The sequence below is a fragment of the Panthera uncia genome, assembly GCF_023721935.1.
Source record: "Panthera uncia isolate 11264 chromosome E2 unlocalized genomic scaffold, Puncia_PCG_1.0 HiC_scaffold_19, whole genome shotgun sequence".
Lineage (NCBI taxonomy): Eukaryota > Metazoa > Chordata > Mammalia > Carnivora > Felidae > Panthera > Panthera uncia.
Window position 1 is genome coordinate 6,788,318 of NW_026057588.1, and position 18,522 is coordinate 6,806,839.

General features: G+C 54.9%; 2 protein-coding genes across 2 annotated transcripts in view; both read left to right on the top strand.

The window, feature by feature from the left end:
• The first annotated feature begins 2,526 nt into the window (after positions 1–2,526).
• Positions 2,527–15,119, top strand: KLK15 (kallikrein related peptidase 15). The gene is made up of 9 exons (XM_049622293.1): positions 2,527–2,667; positions 2,774–2,880; positions 5,085–5,193; positions 8,548–8,649; positions 13,167–13,383; positions 13,526–13,592; positions 13,678–13,961; positions 14,082–14,218; positions 14,858–15,119. Exons 1-9 carry the CDS (start codon positions 2,527–2,529, stop codon positions 15,020–15,022), a joined length of 1,329 nt encoding a protein of 442 aa, XP_049478250.1. The 3' UTR covers positions 15,023–15,119.
• Positions 15,120–15,706: 587 nt separating this feature from the next.
• The window catches only part of KLK1 (kallikrein 1), a 5,245-nt gene continuing 2,429 nt past the window's right edge, over positions 15,707–18,522 (top strand). The window contains exons 1-2 of the mRNA XM_049622294.1: positions 15,707–15,767; positions 18,279–18,438. Coding sequence (XP_049478251.1) covers positions 15,707–15,767; positions 18,279–18,438 — 221 coding nt within the window. The remainder of the gene's footprint in view (positions 15,768–18,278; positions 18,439–18,522) is intronic.

Sequence of the window (18,522 nt, forward strand, 5' to 3'; positions counted from 1 at the left end):
CTGAGCAGAAGTTGGGCACTTAACCAAATGAGCCACCCACGCGCCCCAGGATGTATCATTTTAAGACACACAGTTGGATTTGGTTAGCTTATATTTAATTTTTTTTCTCATCTATATGCAAATTGAAACCAGCCTATAGTTGTCATATTCTATCATTATCCAGACTTCAAAAAATAAATCGAACTTCAAAAATAAATTGCAGCTTCCTGCCTTTCTCCTTCTTTCTAGAAGAACTTGTATAAGCAAGAATTATCTGTTGCTTGAGAGTTTGGTCACAACATTTTTCAGACTGTTATTTAAATGTCTTTAATGATTGTAATCCATTCAAATTTTGTGTTTCATGTAGCGACCTTATGTATGTTTTCCCATTTATTGGATACATTTGTTTTACTATTTTTATTATTAAAAAGAATTCTATTACAGTTGTTTGCTCTTTTATTTCTGTATTTTTTTAATTTTATTTTAATGTTTGTTTATTTTGAGAGAGGGAGCATGTGCACATGAGAAGGAAGGGCAGAGGGAGAGAGAGAGAAGAATCCAAGCATGACTTTTTAGTCTTCCACGTCCCAAGCTCAGAATTCCAGACTTTAGATTCCAGACCCCATGATTACAGACTCAGATCTGTGACTCCAGGCCTCACAATTCTGCCTTGGGACTGCAGACACCAGGCTTCTGATCACAGGCTCTAGAAAGCAGAACCCAGAATAGATACACTCAGCTAGAGATAATAGAATTCAGACCAGGCCACAGACTCCAGATTCCAGACCCTTTGAGGCCAGATTCCAGAACTCCAGGCAGACAGCAAGCCTCAAAGCACAGACCCAGCATGTCAGATCTGTGTTCCAGAATCCAGCCCCACAGCACTGAAGCCAAGCCTCACAGCTTAACTCCAAATCCCAGATTCTGGACTCCGGAATCCAAGCTTTGGGTCTAGAATTCTCACACTCTAGGCTTCAGGTGAGGTTTGCAAACATGTTCATCTTAGAACACCTTAACACACTTGAAATTTTTGTTTATGTGGATTGTATGTACCAATATTTATCATATTAGGAATTAAAATGGAGACATCTTTAAAATATTTATTCATTTAGAATATTTAGAGAGCACCCCCTCCGACTCCCTGCGGGACAGGTGGACAAGATTTTGTAGGTCTTCAGCTTCTAAAGAATACTAATATTCTAATACTAATACTAATAGAAAATTTTTTCAATGTTTATTTATTTTTGAGAGACAGAGCATGAGTGGGGGAGGGGCAGAGAGAGAGGGAGGCACAGAATCCGAAGCGGGCTCCAGGCTCTGAGCTGTCAGCACAGAGCCCGACACAGGGCTTGAACTCACGGACCGTGAGATCATGACCTGAGCCGAACCAGGTCAGACGCTTAACCGACTGAGCCACCCAAATGGCCTTCATTGATTCATTTTAAAACAACTACAGGGGCGCCTGGGTGGCTCAGTCGGTTAAGCGTCTGACTTCCGCTCAGGTCATGATCTCACTGTCTGTGAGTTCGAGCCCCGCGTCGGGCTCTGGGCTGATGGCTCAGAGCCTGGAGCCTGCTTCTGATTCTGTGTCTCCCTCTCTCTCTGCCCCTCCCCCGTTCATGCTCTGTCTCTCTTTGTCCCAAAAATAATAAATAAAACGTTAAAAAAATTAAAAAAATACAAAATAATAAATTTTAAAAAATCATTTAAAAAATTTTAAACTATTCCTAGTAAAAGAAAATAGTGTATCAGGAAGGTATTAATGAACCCAGGCACTAACTGTGCGCTTCCCTCATTTCCCCACAGGGGCGCTGCCTGCGGCCCACTGCCGTTACGGTATAAAAGGCTCCCGCGTCCCAAGGCGGTAGGGCTAGGACGCCAAAACGCTCGGAGTGGGGACCTGAGGGAATGGGGGGCTGGAGGGTTTGCACTCTTGGATCTCGTGGGACGTGACGGACGGGGTTCTGGATTCCTGGTCGGAGAGGGGAAGAAAACGGCGGGTCTGACTGCCGCTGGAGCCATCGTGAGCGGTTTGGGACTTTTAGGTAGTTGAGAGGCAGAGTCAGGGATGGTGCCCCGGGGTCTGGGGAGAGGTAATGGGATCTCCAGATTCCCGAAGGGTCAGAGGGCTCCAGGTCGCCCACTGGTTGATCGTTCTGTCCTCTCCTCACTCGGTGTGCGGGTAACCACGCGGGCGCACGCCTCCATGCCGGTGCCCCTGGACAAGCATCATCAGCGCAAAGGCAATGACTGAAAGCACCAGTGGGGGGCTCCAGGCGTCGGCCACAACCGCGCTGAGGTGCGCGCACGACGTCCCTCGCAGCCACTAGCCTGACCGCGCTGCTCCTTCTTCGGTGCCTCCCGGCGTGCCGCTCACGCCTGCCCCCTTGTGGACGCCCTCCGCGTGGCAGCTGGCTGAGCCCTGGTGTCTGACGAAGAGCCCGGGGCCACAGGGAACCCTGAGTTGGAAGACGTTGAGAAGAGCCAGATGCCCACAGTTTATGAAGCCTAGACTCCTCGGCTTCTGGGCGGAGGGACCCGAACTTAATGGGTCCACTGCAAGTCCACCGGCCTCCCCAGCGACTCTCCTCCATGGTGCATTGTGCCAACCCATATCACGGGCTGGGCATCATCGACCCAAATAATACATGCCAGGGCGACCTCGCCGACTGCATCCAGGACACCTGGGTCTGAAGGAGGAGGAGGCTGGAAACTGACACCTCTCGGTCCTCGGGAGGAGGGGCTGAGGAGCCAGATGATGTCGCCCGCACCCTTGTCCCTCCATTGCCCGTAGCCAGAAAGCCAAATGATCTCCACTGTGTGGACCTCAAACCTGTCTAACGACTTGTGTGCCAGATACCTCGCCCAGAGGGTGACAGACTTCATGCTGTGTGGCGGGGAGTAAGAGGATAGTAAGGACACCTGCCTGGAAAAATGGTTAAAATAAAAGGAGTCAAGATGGCGGAGAAGTAGGGGGGCGCGAATTTCCCTCCTCCCTCAAACTCGGCAGTATTGAGGTCAGAGCACTTGGAATTCCAGGAATCCGGGCTACAGAGTGACAGAAACGTCTCCAGGGGTCCACGGAGACAGCTTGGCGGGACAGAGGATTTCTTCAATGAACAAATCAAAGCACACCTAGTGGAAGGTCCAAACCACCACTCTGAGTAGTGACGTAAAGCAACCAGAGACACAACAACACAGAGCACACAACACTGCAAAGACACCTGCCTGCTGGCCACCTGGGCTGGGGGAGGGGACCAGATTCAGAGCTGGTGTGGAGGGTGGAGGGTTCACCAGGCCCAGCTGTAGCCCCGCCCCCCAGGGCCTCTGCCTGCCCTACCCTATCCCACACCCCATCTGGCACTACCCGCACCTCCGTCCACACCACAGTCCACCCCCTTCTCCGTGCAGCACGTATCAGCTCAGCATCCATCACGTGCCCAACACCAACCTAGCCCCTGAGAAGCCCGCAGTGACCAGACAGAGAACAGCGCCCCTCCTGGAGCCCCACTGTGGCAGGGGGCACAGGCAGAAACAGTGAACCTGACCCAGAAGGGATAGTGCATGTCAGGAGGCGACCCAGTGGAACTGGGGGAGACAGCGGGTGTGATGGGGGAGGAGAAGGCGTGCAGAAGGGGAGACAGGGAGGAAACACCTGCAGCAGGTGAGGGTGAGCCGTGCGGAACGTGGGGGAAGAGGAGGCCGGGGAGGCGGGCCTGGTGTGTGTGAGGGTGTCAGCGGGGCCAGTGTGGATGGAGCCCAGGGAGCAAGGGGAGGGGGGAAGGTGACGCCAGAGGGAAGAAAGGGGCCTCACCTGGCACCACGGGGAGGACGCGGCCGTTCCTCTGAGGGACCCAGGGGCCGTGGGCGATGTTGAGCAGAAGCAGGACAGGGCCTCACCTCACGGGTCCCTCAGGCATCTGTGCGGGGGTCAGACCACAGGGCTGAGGAGAGGCGGAGTGAGGACTGGGCTAGCCCGGGTGCAGGCAGGGAGGGAGAAGGGGTCCACTCCTGATACCTCTAAAGGGAGCCCTCAGGGTTTGCTGAGCGAGTGCGAGTGAAGAGAGGGGCAGACGGGACTCAGGATGATCTGAGCTCTGGCCCCAGTCTCTCAGCTGAGCAGCTCCAAGGAGACATCTACACTCACGACATCCCCCCCTCACAACACGCAGGTGGGAGCCCAGCCTCTCACCTCCTCAAGCCCCACTTGAGCCCAGCATTTTCCACCAAGAGCCCTGCTCTTCCTCTTCCACCCCCTGGGTCTGTGAGTCCCCCAGTCTCTGGGGCACACCCCTAACTTCCTCTCCCCCAGCCCATCCCTCCCCAAGCCTGGCCCCTCCTGCCTCCCGGCTCTCACTGACTGTCCCCTTCTCTGTTCCTACGCCCCAGCCCAGATCAGGCCTGTTAGCACCTCCAGCCTTCTTCACCCGCCTCTGTCCCTCATTCTCCCCCTCTATCCCATCCCCGTCCTGCCCCAGTAGGTCAATCTAAACTCAGAACTGACCTTGCCCTTGCGTGCTCACTTCAGGGCAGTGCTGCAAGCAGTGAGCCCCTTGCTCTAGGAACTTGAGCTCACTCTAGGAGCTGCCCTCCAAGAGTTGGACACGGCCAGGATTTGGGGCGTGGTCTCTCTGCTCCTTGGGGGGTGGGGGTGGGGGAACTGGATGGGGGAGTGGCCTTGCCTCCGGGGGGCGGGGCGGGGCCTAAGCCGGATGTTATCTGGGCAGGTCTAGGCGAGGGCTGTGGAATTAAGTTAAAATCTCTATTCGGGAGAGGGCTGGTCGCCCGGCTATGGAGACTTAGCATGGAGGGATGATTAAAAGCTGGACAAGAGGACCTAAAGGGTACGGCAGAGAGTGGAGTTTGTTGTGATGGGAGATTCCTTCAGCCCTGGATCCGAATCCCAAATCAGCCTCTCAGGCAGTGCGTGAGATCAGGAAGGTTGTCTTTGAGCCCGGGTCCTCATCCTGGGGGTCCAGGATGGAGAGGCAATTGAAGATGAGTCTGGGATTGAGGGCGGAGTCAGATTAGCAATGGGGACGGACGTGATGAAGCAGTTGCCCAGAAGCTGACCTGCCCACTCGTCCTTCTTTGTGCCACACCAGAGAAAGCCGTTCCAGCAGTGACAGCCTCACGCTACTCAAGCTGAAAGCACCAACCACCAACTCCGACGCCACCAGCTCCACCGGCAGCGCCCCAAGTGTGCCAGCCCAGGTAACCCTGCCTCATCTCCAGCTGGGTCTGGAGGAGGGAAAATGAGCCCTATCTTTAAGTGTCACTGTGTCTCCATCCTTGACTGTCTCTGCTCTCGTCGTGTGTCCCAAGCCAGTCCTCCAGTGCTGTGGCGTGGCAATGTGCAGGAGGTGACTGAGGAGGTCAGCAAAGCCACCTGCTGGTTGCAGTACCCTCCCCGCACGCACATTCTGTTCCAGTGGGGCCCCGAGGCGCAAAGAGAACAAGATGGGAGAGAGCGGGCCATGCAGAGAGGAGGGAAGGTTACAGAAAAGGAAGAAGGAGATGCCCAAATTGAGATGAAGACGGGGGAGGAAGGGAAGCACTCAGAAAGGCAAGAAAAAGGGGAAAGAAAACAAAGAAATAGAGGGAACTAGAGGGGAAGAGAGATAGATGGAGAGAGAGGCAGGCTGGGGGACACCCAGAAGGGCTGGACTGGATGTTGGTCCCTCCCCCTCTGTCCATGAAGGACGGTGGGAGCTCTCTGGTCTGGGTGGAGGGACACGGCCTTGCGTCCACCGTCCACGGCAGTCCACCCCTGTGGGAAACCAAACGCCTACACAAACCCGTCCCATCACTGATTGGATCCCAAAACTCCTGTAGACCAATTAGGGACAAATCCCGGGACAGGTCTCCACCCCCCACCCACCTCCATACCTGCCCCTGCAGCCGCCAAGATTCACCTCGTTCTTCAGTCAGAGTTCCAAGATTCTGGGTCCTTCACCCAAACCCTCCTCCCTCAGACCCAGGAGCAAACCCTCCGGCGGACAAGTGCACATTGGCGCCACCTAGCGGCGGGAGCCTCCCAGGACAAGAAGAAAAGAGGCAACGTTTTCAAAAGTCGCCAGGCACGGGTTTCAGGCATTCATGCCTCAAAACACTCCTGTGAGGCAGAAGCAATTATTCTCGTCTTACAGATTAGGAAACGGAGGCACAGAGAGGCCAAGCGACTTTCCCAAGGATGTGTTATGTGTTCGAGGCAAGATTCCAACCCAGGCCCCCTGGTTCTGGAGTCCACATCTGAATCACACCCTGTGTTAACCAGTCTTTCAAACGCCAACCTAATTTTGTGATTTACACACCTGCTCCATGCGTATTACTTCATCCAACCCACAGACCATCCCCATCCCTTTTCTACTCCTACCCCACACTAAGACCCTGATAACCAGAGAAGTGACGCTTTGCACCCAAGAGGTAACAGGATCCCTTGGACCATTCTCTTGCTCTCCTCCCAACTTCTACAGCCTGGGTGATCTTGAACCAGTGGCGCCCTCCCCTTCCCCCTATCTGTTCCTGTGTGAAATGGGGCGAAATTAACAGTCATGGTTTGCTATGGGCTCTCAGCTCCTGACATGCACTAGCTCTTAGATACTCCTTGGAAAACTCTATGATGGGGTCCTCTGGTGACCTGATTTTAAGGATGAGACTCAGAAGCACAAAGAAGCGAAAATACATAACAGGATCTCCCAAATTAGCAAATGGGGGAGCAGGGGCCTGAGCCCAGGCTGTCTGACTTTAGGGCCAGCACCCTGAAACACCACCTTCGAGTGGTCCCATAATGAAGGGGAAGGGGGAGCTTCCAGCACCAGGAATCCAGGGTTATTCCAGGGTGGTCAGCATACAGTGACTGTCTCCCTAGGGGAGGGATTCAAGGTGAGTCTTGTTCAGACAAGGGGGTCCCAGCCTCGAACCTCCCACTGAGGGCAGGAACCTTGTCCAGTGGGATGCGGAGTCACCACAGAAGGGCTTGTGAGCAGGAGGAGAAAGGGGTCAACTCTGAGTGTTAAAGAGACCTTCAGTGTAGTGAGACCTTCTGAGGCCACCTGGTGATGAATGGGAGGGAGGCTGGAGGCAAGGATCTAGAAGCTGCACCCAGGCCAAGGGAATAGAGAGAAGGGGTGGGGCTGGGGACCGCGGAGCTGCAGGGCCTAAGGGAAAGGGAGGGGCTGGGACAGTGCCTGGGGGAACTGGGTGGTGGGTGGAGCTGTCCCTGAGATGAGAAACAAGGGAGGAGGAGTTTGGGGAGAGACAAAGGAGTTAGGACGCGAGAGAGAAGGGCCTGGGGACACTGGGGGCGGGAGGATGTCAAAGAGCGAGTGCCTCCAGAGGCTGGAGTTCAGGGTCAGATGAAAGAGACCTGGGTGGTTGGCGGTTGATCCACAGGAGTCGAGGAAAGAAAGGCTCCGAGGAGTGTTCGCAGGAGGAGGAGGAGGAGCAAGGCAGAGGGCGGGACTCGGCCTGCTTTTGGAGGTGAAGGACAACTGGAAAGATGCCCAGGAGGACTAGGATCGATAGCCCAGGTCTGCCGCGGTCAGAGTGGGCGGGAGGAGGGGCGCATACGTCACCGCGTCGGAGGCGGAGCCAGGCGCCCTCCCAGTGAGCCCGCGAGCTTGGGCTGAGCTAGGTGTCAGTTCCCTCGGGGTCCCCATCTGTGTCACATGCCTGTGTGACTTAGTGGGAGGAACACATGCGATCACGATGGAAAGCGCTTAGCCTGGCACCAGGAAGTTCTCATGATGATTAAATACCCAGGGGTTCACCTCCTTCCCCTCGCCACCACCCACTCAGGTCCCACAAAGGAAGGTGGCTCAAGACCTCAAGTCTTAGATTCCAAACACCAAATTCCAGATTCCTAGTCTGGACTCCAGATTCAAAGGCTTCTAGGATCCAAGACTAAGAACTGTCACTCAAAGACCAGACTCTAGGATCCAGATTCCAGACCCAAACTCCAGAATTCAGACTCTAAAATCCACACTCTATACTTCAAGTCATAAATGCCTGACTCTAGACCTCCAAACTCACAGTCCAGAGTTGGAGAGCCACAGCAAAAACTGCAAACCCCAAGATCCAGAATCTAATATCCAGAATCCAGAGTTAGGAGGCCCAGGCACCAAGATCCAGAATCAGAGATCTGAATCCAGAAATCAAGATCAGGAAGTGGGGATCCAGATCCAGAATCCACTGTCCAGAATCAGAGAGCCAAGGTTCAGAATCCAAAACCAGGGATCCAGATCAACATCCAGAATCCAAGATCCAGAACCCTACTCCAGGCACAAGAAGCATGACTCTAGAATCCAGTTTCCACACTCTAGACCCCAAATTCCAGGTTCCAGACTCTTGGTCCTACGTGTTGATCTCTGATTTGAGGTTGTTGCCCTCCTACTTCCTCTCCCTTGAGGAACTGTCCCTGGCAGGGAATTCTTCCTTACAGACTCAGACAAAAACTTCAACCTAATAAATGCTCATTAGGCCTTGTCCCCCACCCCACTAGCCACCTAGGCATCCCCGCCTGTAAACCTGAATCTCAACCACCTCCCACCCCACCCTACCCCCTAGACCCGGGTGGGGCTGGGAACTTATAAATTCAAGTATTCAGATACCTGCTCCCCTTCTTCTGGCATCCAAGCTGCCCAGATGAAGCTGGGGGATCTGGAGGGGGTGAGATCTTTTGAGACAAAAGTCAGGGTTGGGGGGAGGTGAGAGACACTAGAGGAGACACAGGTCTGCCCTGATCTAGAAGAGACACTGGGTGCCCTATCCCCGGGAACAGACATGGACTGCCCTGAGGGAGCTGAGTTTCAAGGGCACCTGTGTAATTTCATGTGTCCTTTACTGAGGCTCCAAGTTGAACCTGAACCAAGAAAATGTCCCGGAGATGAAAGAAGGAGCTGCGGGGGGGGGGGGGGGGGGGAGGGGACAGGGAAGGTGGGGGTGAAGTGAATCAGGAGGACGTCCCCAAAAACACTTGTATCAGAGCCAAGAACAAAGTCAGGAGTCATCAGGGGTTCAGGTCAACTCAGCTCAACCTCCCAAGGTGTCCCATGTGACAGGCTCCAGGCTGGGCAGTGCTGGGGACACAGAGAAGACCTTGCCTGAGCATGTCTGGGGATCTGTGATGTGATGGAGGCAGAACCAGGGCTGAGCGGCCCAGAAAGGATACCTGTTAGGTCCCAGGGCCTCCCAGAAGAGTTGGGGGCTGAGCCTTGGGGGCAGAATATGAATTTAGAAGATGAGAGGAAGGCTTTCCTCCACTCCCTAAGCTTGCTGGGGCCTCCCATGGACTAGACCCTTCACTGGGCAGTGCTGGTGATCCAGAGTCCAGTCAGGCCAGGCCTGCCCTCAGTAAGTTCCCAGTCTGGTGGGTAAGGTAGACACCATGGACCAGAGAAGGTCAGAAAAGGCCTCAAGGAGGAAGTGGACCTTGAAGGGAATGGCATACCTGCCAGGAGGAACAGCCTGAGCAAAGGCAGGGAGGCATGAAATCGCAGAAAGGAAAATGGGAGAATGAGCTATGCCTAGAAAGGCAAGGTCATGAGACACCTGATCAGAGGGGCTGGAAAGGGAGAAACCCCCATATCCTCAAAAGTGAGGCTGGGGAGCGAGGACTTTATCCTGAGGGTGCTGGGGATCTATGAGGGCTATAGGCAGGAGTCGGACAGGGTCAACTCTGGGCATGGAAAGACCCTGAGGGGGCATGTAGGGGAACGAGCTAGGGGAGTGGGAACTTGACTGGAGGGACAAATGGGGGGAAGACACACCCCCAGGAGGCCAGAGAGGAGGCTGGGATTAGGGTCTGGGGGGAGAATGTATCCTGAACCAGAGCCTCAGGGTTGGAGAGAGATCCAGGGGCAAGTGGGATGGTGCTGGGGGCTGACGGGCTGTGGGGCACCTGAGGGCCTGTTCTGGTGCCTGGAGAAACAACAGAAACCCTCAGAGATGGAGAACCTGGGCGGGGCGGGGTTGGGGGGGGGAGCAGTCTGGGGTGGGGATAGGGGGGACCAAGATGGTGAAAGAAGTTTCTCAAGCAGCAGGTGGGATGGATGTGTTTGTGCCTGGAGGGATTCAGGGGAGGGCAGAAGTGTCCAGGTTCAACTCCATTCACTCTCTCCCCTCCCCAGACTTCAGCAGAACCCTCATCCCTTCTCCATAATGTGGCTTCTCACCTTCTCCTTCCTGCTGACGCCTGCAGGTGAGGTGGGCCCAGGTCAGGTCTGGGTCTGTGGGGGTGTGGTACCTCTCCGCTCCATCAGGAGCAAAGCCAGGGCCTACGATCTGCCAGCACCCCCAGCCCCGCTCCGCCCCACCCCACCCAGCCACCCGATGCTCCTGAGTGCTCACCCTACCCCAAGAACTTTCAGAAACCTGGGGCTGCTCTGGAGTCCCCAAGCCAACTGGGTCTCTCGCTGCTCCCGACAGCAAATCAGCTCTGGGGATGACACAGACCTGAGTTCAAGGTCTGGGGCCGCCCCTTCCTTGCTGTGTGACCTTGAGGAAATGACTTCACCTCTCTCCACCTAGAGTGCCTTCTCTAGAAGACAGCACCTACCCATGACCACCACGGTGAGGTTTCAATAGCACAATGTAGATAAAGCTCATAATAAGCATTCAACAAGTGTTAGCAAGGTCAAGAGCACAGACTCCAGGTTCGAATTCCAGCTCACCATTTTGCAGTTATTGAACATCTCTGCGACTCGAGATCCCCAACTGTACCATGGACATAGGAACTGATGCCCCCAGGGCAGGATTGAATGTGGTCCTGTGTGTGGGGCACGAGAAGGGACTTAGCCCAGGGCAGTACCCCGTGAGGGTGTTGTTAGCACTGCTGAGTCCTGGGTACATGCTACAGCTCATCTAATTCTCAAAACATCTCTGTAGGGTGGGCTCTACCGGCCTCACTTGACAGGGAAGAGGGCTGAGGCTGGAGAGGGGTGGCCACAATGTCAAGGTGACCCTGGGTAGCAGGAAAACTCCAAACCATGTTCAGCTACCACCCATGGAGAACTTAACTGTAACCTGACGCCTCTACCTGGAGAAGTTGAGGGTGGACTTTCATTATGTCCCCACGTGACCCTCGCCTCTGGGGGCCCCTTGAAGCTCCCCCCTGCTGCCAGCCTCCCCTCAGGCTTTCTCTGTGCTCTCTCCTCCCTGCCTCCCGCCTGCCGCTGCACCCAGCCAGGGCCTCCACCCTCCTCCGGCTTGGACTGGCCAGATGCAGCCTCGATGCCCAGCTGTTCAGCCCGCACCCTCTGTCCTTCTTTGCAGGACAACCCCACCCTTCCCTTGTTAAGCCCCCTGTCTACCACATCCGCATTCCCCCAACCTTGCCAGGGCCCTTGGCCCAGTTCTTCACCCTGGCAGGCAGAATGTGGGTATTTTGTCTAGCTGTGCAAATTCCTGCCCCAGTGTGGGTGTCTGTGTGTTTGGCTGTGATCTTGAGGGCTCATATCCCCATTGCCCAGTAGCGGGTCACGGTTTTGTGACTTTGAAACATCGCTGTTTATGTCCTTGTGCATGGTACAATGCTGCAGTGCCCTGCGTGTGTGTGTGTGTGTGTGTGTGTGTGTGTGTGTGGTGGGTTTGCAAGGCCCTGTGTGTCCACATCCTGCCCACATGTGTGAACCAGGTCCCCTATGTGAAACGCAATGAGTGACCTTGAACACCAAGTGACTGACGAGGCAACAGGTCTAGAGATGGGAAAACAAGTCCTGTCTTGTGCCTCTGGCTATGTCTTTGACCTTGGATGCCTAGCCCTGTGTCCTTTGTTTCCCTGGGGTGTGATCTAGTGGGGCCACATCTAAGTGTTGGCCTTCTGGGTCAGTGTCTATTACTCTGAATCCCCACAAAGTGACTTGAGGATGAATCATAGTTTTGACCTTGATTATCTTCATTTGAGCCTGGTCATATGGCTGACTTACTTTGGCTAAATTTCTGTCCAGAACCTGAACATCCACATGTACATCTGCATAAATAAGTCTACGTGTCCTTTGTTTAAAATAAGTAGTATTTGGGGCGCCTGGGTGGCTCATTCGGTTGAGCATCTGACTTTGGCTCAGGTCATGATCTCAAGGTCTTTGAGTTCGGGCCCCTCGTCGGGCTCTGTGCTGACAGCTCAGAGCCTGGAGCCTGTTTCAGATTCTGTGTCTCCCTCTCTCTCTGACCCTTCCCCGTTCATGCTCTGTCTCTCTCTGTCTCAAAAAAATAAAGGTTAAAAATTTAAAAAAAAAATTTTTTTAATTAAAAAAAAATAAGTAGTATTTATTAAGCAGCTATAATAAGCCAGACATCTCTCTCTGTCTCTCTTATTCATTCCTTACAACAATCCCATCTTACAGATAAGGAAATGTAGGCTCAGAGAGGTCAAATAATTTGCTCAAAGGCTCACAGATAACATGGACACAGGGGTTTTACTCTAACATTCCGATATAACCACTATACTCAGACTCACGTCTGCGCACAAGTCTTTGGGGGACCGAGTGCATATCCATGTCTCTCCCCATGTACCCTTATTAAGGACCCCACCTTGCTGTCCAGCCCCTGGGTGCTAGCATGCAAGTCTGTGACCTAGTACGTTCAGACCCACACAGGAGACTGTAAATTTAGATGTGAGCTTGTATGTCCAAATCAGTGTCTGTGCATGTGTGTGCGTGTGTGTGTGTGTGTGTGTATCCACATGCACACCCACACTGGAACTGTCCAGACTCATATATACCTATGAATCTCTGTGCTGTGATCCTTGAAGCTGCAGCTGCAGCTGTATGTTTGCCCGTGACCTTGTGTGGCCACATCTGCATTTGGCTGAGATGTCCAGACTCTGGAGCCAAGACTGGGTGTCATACACTGAGTGGCCACATCCCATCCATCTGATGCCTGTGGCAGCGTGGCGACCTCGAATGGCTGGTCCCAAGCGACCATCTTTCTGGATCCTTATCCAGTGTCCCTGTCTCCACTTCTAATCTCAGACGACTTCTTGCCTTCTGGTCCTTCCCCACATACCCGCTCTCCCAGAATCCTGTAGTAAACGGGTGAGGGCGAAGGGCAAGGGGACAGTCCTGGAGAAAACAAGCAGCAGTTGTCAAAGCCCGAGAGAAGACAGTACTTGAAATTCAAGGATGGGGACGTCCTAAGACATTGGGGGAAAGCACAGGTGAAAAATACATACTATGGGCAGGGTGTAGGCAAGGTGCCACAAGAGAAAAGATTGTGTCCTGAGGGATCCTCCTCTGCTTCCTCTCCCAGCGGCCCAGCACCACTCCGCCAAGAGGCTGAAAGGTGAGGCGTGTGTGCCCCACTCCCAGCCGAGGCAAGCGGCCCTCTTGGAGCGTGGACGCTTTAACTGCGGTGTTTCCCTCACTCTGCAAGCCGGATGCTGTCTGCTGCCCACCGCCACACCGGGTATGAAGGCAGGGCTCAGGGTCCTCAGGGGCAGGATGCCAAGGGCCTAGGGATCTGAGAATCTTGGATTCTGAGGAGGAGAGAGCTGGAGCCTGGGGGCTGAGTTCCAAGTGTGCGCACCTCCATGGCCCCGGAGGGGCAGGGGCTAGAACTATTGGCTTCAGCGCCTCGGACACAGAGGGTAAAGGCATCTCCAGATTCCCCGAGGGGTGAAGGACCCCAGCTAGCCGGCTCTTTGGTCTTTCTGTCCGCTCCTCACTGCCCTTGCAGATAATCACCCGCGCACGCGCACAGCTTCATGAGCGTGCACCTAGGCGAGCACAATCTGCGCAAGCGCGATGGCCCGGAAGTGCTGTGGACTGTGGCTCGCCTCGTCCCACACCCGTGCCACGAAGCGCGCAGCCATCGCCACGACGTCATGTTGCTACGTCTAACCCGGCCCACGTGCCTCTCCCAGCCAGTGCGTCCCGTCGCGCTGCCCACGCGTTGTCCCCAACCAGGCGAGGCCTGCGTGGTGTCCGGCTGGGGCCTGGTGACAGATGACAAGCCTGGGACCAAAGGGAGCACAAGGTCACAAGGTGCATGAAAGGATGGCGCTGGGTGTCAGGCCTCCAGGGACCCTATTCTCCAGGGTTCGTGGGTGAAGGACACAAGGGCCTGAAAGTATGGATTCACTCCAAGCCCACCGTCCTCCCCAGTGAGTCTCCCAGATATGCTGCATTGTGCCAACATCAGTGTTATCCCGGCCACATCTTGTAGCAAGGACTACCCAGGGCGCCTTATGAGCACTACGGTGTGTGCAGGAGTAGAAGGCGGAGGCACGGACTCCTGTGAGGTCAGAGCCATGGGGGAGGGGAACAGGCTTGGGTGTTGGGAGGGGGTCGGGTTGTGCTTGCTTTGGGCCAGAGAAGATGCTAGGGATAGATGTGGGGGTGGAGAAGGAAGAGCAGTTAGAACGGGGGTGGAGTTGGAGATGGGGTTGGAGATGCGGGTAGGGGTGGGTTGTGTTTGGGGTGGATGATGTGGTGGTTGGTCTGGAATGGCCTGGCTTTGATTTGAGAATAGGAATGGGCTTGGTTTGATTTTAGAAGGAAAATATGCTGGGTTGAAATGCGGATGGGGTAAATTTTGTCTGGGATGGGAAAGCCATAACAGCTGGGATTGGCTGTGTTGGCAGTAAGGATGGACATAGGCCTGGCTCGATTTTGAATGGGGACGACGTGGGGGTTGGGTCGGGTTGGCGTTACACGGCGGGGATTGAACACGGATTGGCTGAGTTGTATTGACTTGTGTTAGGTTGGGGTTGAGTTGGATTAGATTGGGTTAAACTGGGTTGTATTGAGTTGAGTTGGAGAGGGATTGCATGGGGTGGGGTCGGATTGGGTTTTGACTGAGATCGTGCCCGGTGATTAGGCTAAGGATGGGCGCACTGGATCCAGAAGTTTCCCACTCCGACTTTCTCTTCCCCACACAGGGTGACTCCGGGGGACCCCACACAGGGTGGCTGGTCTGTGGGGGAGTCCTGCAGGGAATCATGTCCTGGGGTGACGTCCCCTGTGACACTACTCACAAGCCTGGTGTTTATACCAAAGTCTGCAGCTACTTGGGGTGGATCAGGGACACCGTGAAGAGGAACTGACTATTTTGATCTACCGCCTGTGTCTCTGACTGAGCAGAAACTCCTGTAGCTGGCCAGCCACCCCATCCTGACCTGGGACAGAACTGAGCCATCCCTTCACACCCCATCTGTCCAAGACGCACATGTTGGCCAAGGATTTGTCCCATGTCAAGCCAGAGCTGGTGCTCAAGGTCACCTGTTTAAACACTGAGATAACAGTGCTGAAGCAAGTTTCTCTGTAGGAGTTGCTGTGACTTTCTTCCGGGGATGAAGGGAAGTGGGAGCCAGAGACTGGGTGGGGAACCCAAGGCCACTGTGCGTTGCTCCGTTTCACTCGCTGCCCCGATGCCTAGGTGAAAAGAAATAGCTTGAAGCAGGGCTCTTCCTTCACATACACAGGATTAGCTGTGCAGTCTTGAGGAAAAGACTCGATGCCACTCAGCTTCAGTTCCCCCAGGTGTGAAACAGAGATCTTCATGTTGCTTACCTCACAGCGTTGTAAGGATTAAATGAGGAAGGTTATATGAACTCATTCCAATAGTGCCTGGCACAGGGCAAATATATCTCTGGACCCCAGCGGAAAAGACCCCCAGCACACGCTAGATGATCAAGAATGACTTCATTTTCTTCGAGATTCAGTTGTGGGCCTCCTGGCAGCCAGGCAAAAAGGCAAATGCTCTCCTTTTCCTTAGGCAGTCTCCCGACATGCAGCGGAGGCTGGGCTACCCTGTGGCCTACTCTGATTTTGCTGAAGAGCTCAGAGAATGTGCCAGAAGCCCATGAGTTTACCATTGAGGTTGCAGAAATCTCGTTCCTGATTCTCAACAGAGATTCCTCCCAAAATGTGGTCTTCAAGGTCACTGAATGTTGAACCACATGAACCTGGCTCCTGAGATCTAAATATTCTACTGGGGGAAGGGGAATTACAGTTTGTAGAGAGGCCTCTCTTGACCTTGGGAGGCAGATAATCTGGAATTCCTGGGACTTTAAAGGACCTAAACTTGAGAGTCCAGACTTGGACGCTCAAGGAGTAGTGGTGGGGTGTGATGAGATCCCAATGTTGTTCTGGGAGTGGGGGGGGGGGGACATTGGATTTTGGAATGCTAGGGAACTTATTTAGGGAGACCACTGACACCTCGTTTCTGGATCTGGGGGCACTAGGTGGTGGTGGTAGGTACCCTGAGATTTTATTCGGAGAGAAACAATAAATGGATTTGGACCTAGATCCTGAGTCTGGGAGTGCAAGAATCAGGGTGTTCTGAAAGCCTTATATTTCGGAGGCAGCTGAAGCTGGGAAACTGGCGTGTTGGCTCCAAGTGGTGCGGGGAGAAGGGAATCGGAGCCCCTCAGCTGGTGTTTGAGGATACCCTGGGTCTTCAGGTGTGTGACCTTCCTTGGGGTTCAGGTATATATCGGACTTTGTATTGGAGTTCATTGATTCTTCCGTCCCCTTTTTTCTTCCCCCCCCCCCCCCCCCAACTCCCCTCACCGGCTCTGTCTCCAAGAGCAGGGGCCCGGGAGCTCCAGGCCCTGCCCTGTCTGGCCTCAGGCCCCAGGAATGCTTCCAGCACAATCAGGGCCCGCAGAACAACAGGTGCTTGCTCTCCCGCCCCTTCCACAGCTCTGGGGTGGGAGGAGGTGTCCAGCCCCCAGGAGGCAGCGGGGGCAGGGCCTTGGCCAGCACCTGGATGCCAGCAGGGCAGGGGCAGGTCCTCAGGGTGGGGAGGGGGTGGATGAAGGCTTTAAAATGCTCCTTGGGGAGGCTCCTGAGCTCCAAGCTCACCATCTGCCTGCCTGTGGTCACCATGTGGTTCCTGGTTCTGTGCCTTGCCCTGTCCCTGGCGGGGGCTGGTGAGACAGAGGGATGGGAGGGGGAGGGGGAGAGTGGACCCCACTTTCATGCTGCCCTCACCCCCAATAACTTCTTCCTCTCCCACAGTCCATCCCAGGCCGGGTCCCAGGCTCTCTCCCAGCCCCTCTTCTGTGGTCACAGTTCCCACTATTGTGCTAGGTCCTGCTCCCTCCCAGGAACCCCCCAAATTTTCTCCTCCTCCCCACTCCGACCCCTGCCCTGAGCCACTTTACCAAAGGGGCAGAGGCTGGGCCATCTGTGTCTCTCTTTGGGGGACTCCTGCTCTTGCAAGGAGTGCCCCCAGTCCCAGCAGATCCTGGGACCCCGACAGCCCCCTTCTAGTCCTTAGTGGTTCTCTGGCTCTAGCTCCTGAGTCCCCAAATCCTTCCATACCCTGGCGACTTTTCCCATCCAGCTGTCAGTTCTCAGCTAGGTCCTCCAGTCCCTGGCATCTGGTTTCCCTCAAATCTTCCCAAGACTCCCTAAATTCCATCAGACTCCTACACTTCTCCCCAAACAGACTCCATGACTCCAGGTGGACCCGCTTCCCCTCCTGGTATGAGGATGCTACAGATGTCTCTTCCTTCCCCACCTCTTTGCCGCTGAACCCCAGTCCAGCACCCCCAGCCTTCTCCCTGAGGAAGAACACCCAGAACCCCCAACCACACACTCCTTTCCTTGTGGAATTTCCTTCCCCTGCCCACGCTGCAGCCCTCCCCAAATGCACCCCTCCTGTGAAGCTCTGTTTTTCTAGACTTCCTTCCAGAATCCCAAGTACCTTCAGAGCCCAGTTGTCCTCCCCTACCTCCCGCAGGACCCCAACATGTGATTCTAAAACCCCACACCAAGTGGGAACGCAGGGAGGACCCACAGCTGCTTGGCCCCAACACATCTCCACCTTCCTTCCTCTCCGACACCACCCCCAGGAGAACCCCAGATCCCTCCAACACCCTCAGACCGTGACCCCAATCTCCATGAGAATCACCCAATCCCAGAAGAACTATCATCTGGCTCTCCCTCCTCCTGAGCCCCATCCCAGTCCTGACCCCAACCCTAGTTCCAGGACCCCAGACCCCCAGAGGACCCTCTCCCAGTCCCAGTCAAGAGGCACCAAATCACCCCTGTATCACCTGACCCCCACACCACATGCTGCCCCAGATTGCCGCCTTCTTGTCTCCTGCCTGATCCCTGTGGTTGGCTCTGCTCTCAGCAGTCTCCCCCGCCAGGACCTGCCACCAACCCGCAATCCCAGGGCAGGCTCCAGACTTCCAGGCCTTTCCCATACCCCTTGCCCGTCTCCCCAGACCTCCAGCCCTGCTCCTCTGGACCCATGTCCCCCCAACCCCGCCACACAACCCCCTCTCCTAGCCCAGGCCTTCCTGGTGCCACCTCCCCACCTGCTCTGACCCGGCACCCTCTCTACAGGTGCTGCGCCTCCCATCCAGTCCCGGATCATAGGAGGCTGGGACTGTAAGAAGAATTCCCAGCCCTGGCAGGCAGCTCTGTACCATTACAGCAAATTCCAGTGTGGGGGCGTCCTGGTGCACCCCCAGTGGGTGCTCACAGCTGCCCACTGCATAAATGAGTGAGTGGGGGCAGAGGGTCTGGGGGGGCGGTCTGTGCTCCCACAGGAATAAACAGTGGGCACTGTCCCAGATTAACCTCAGGG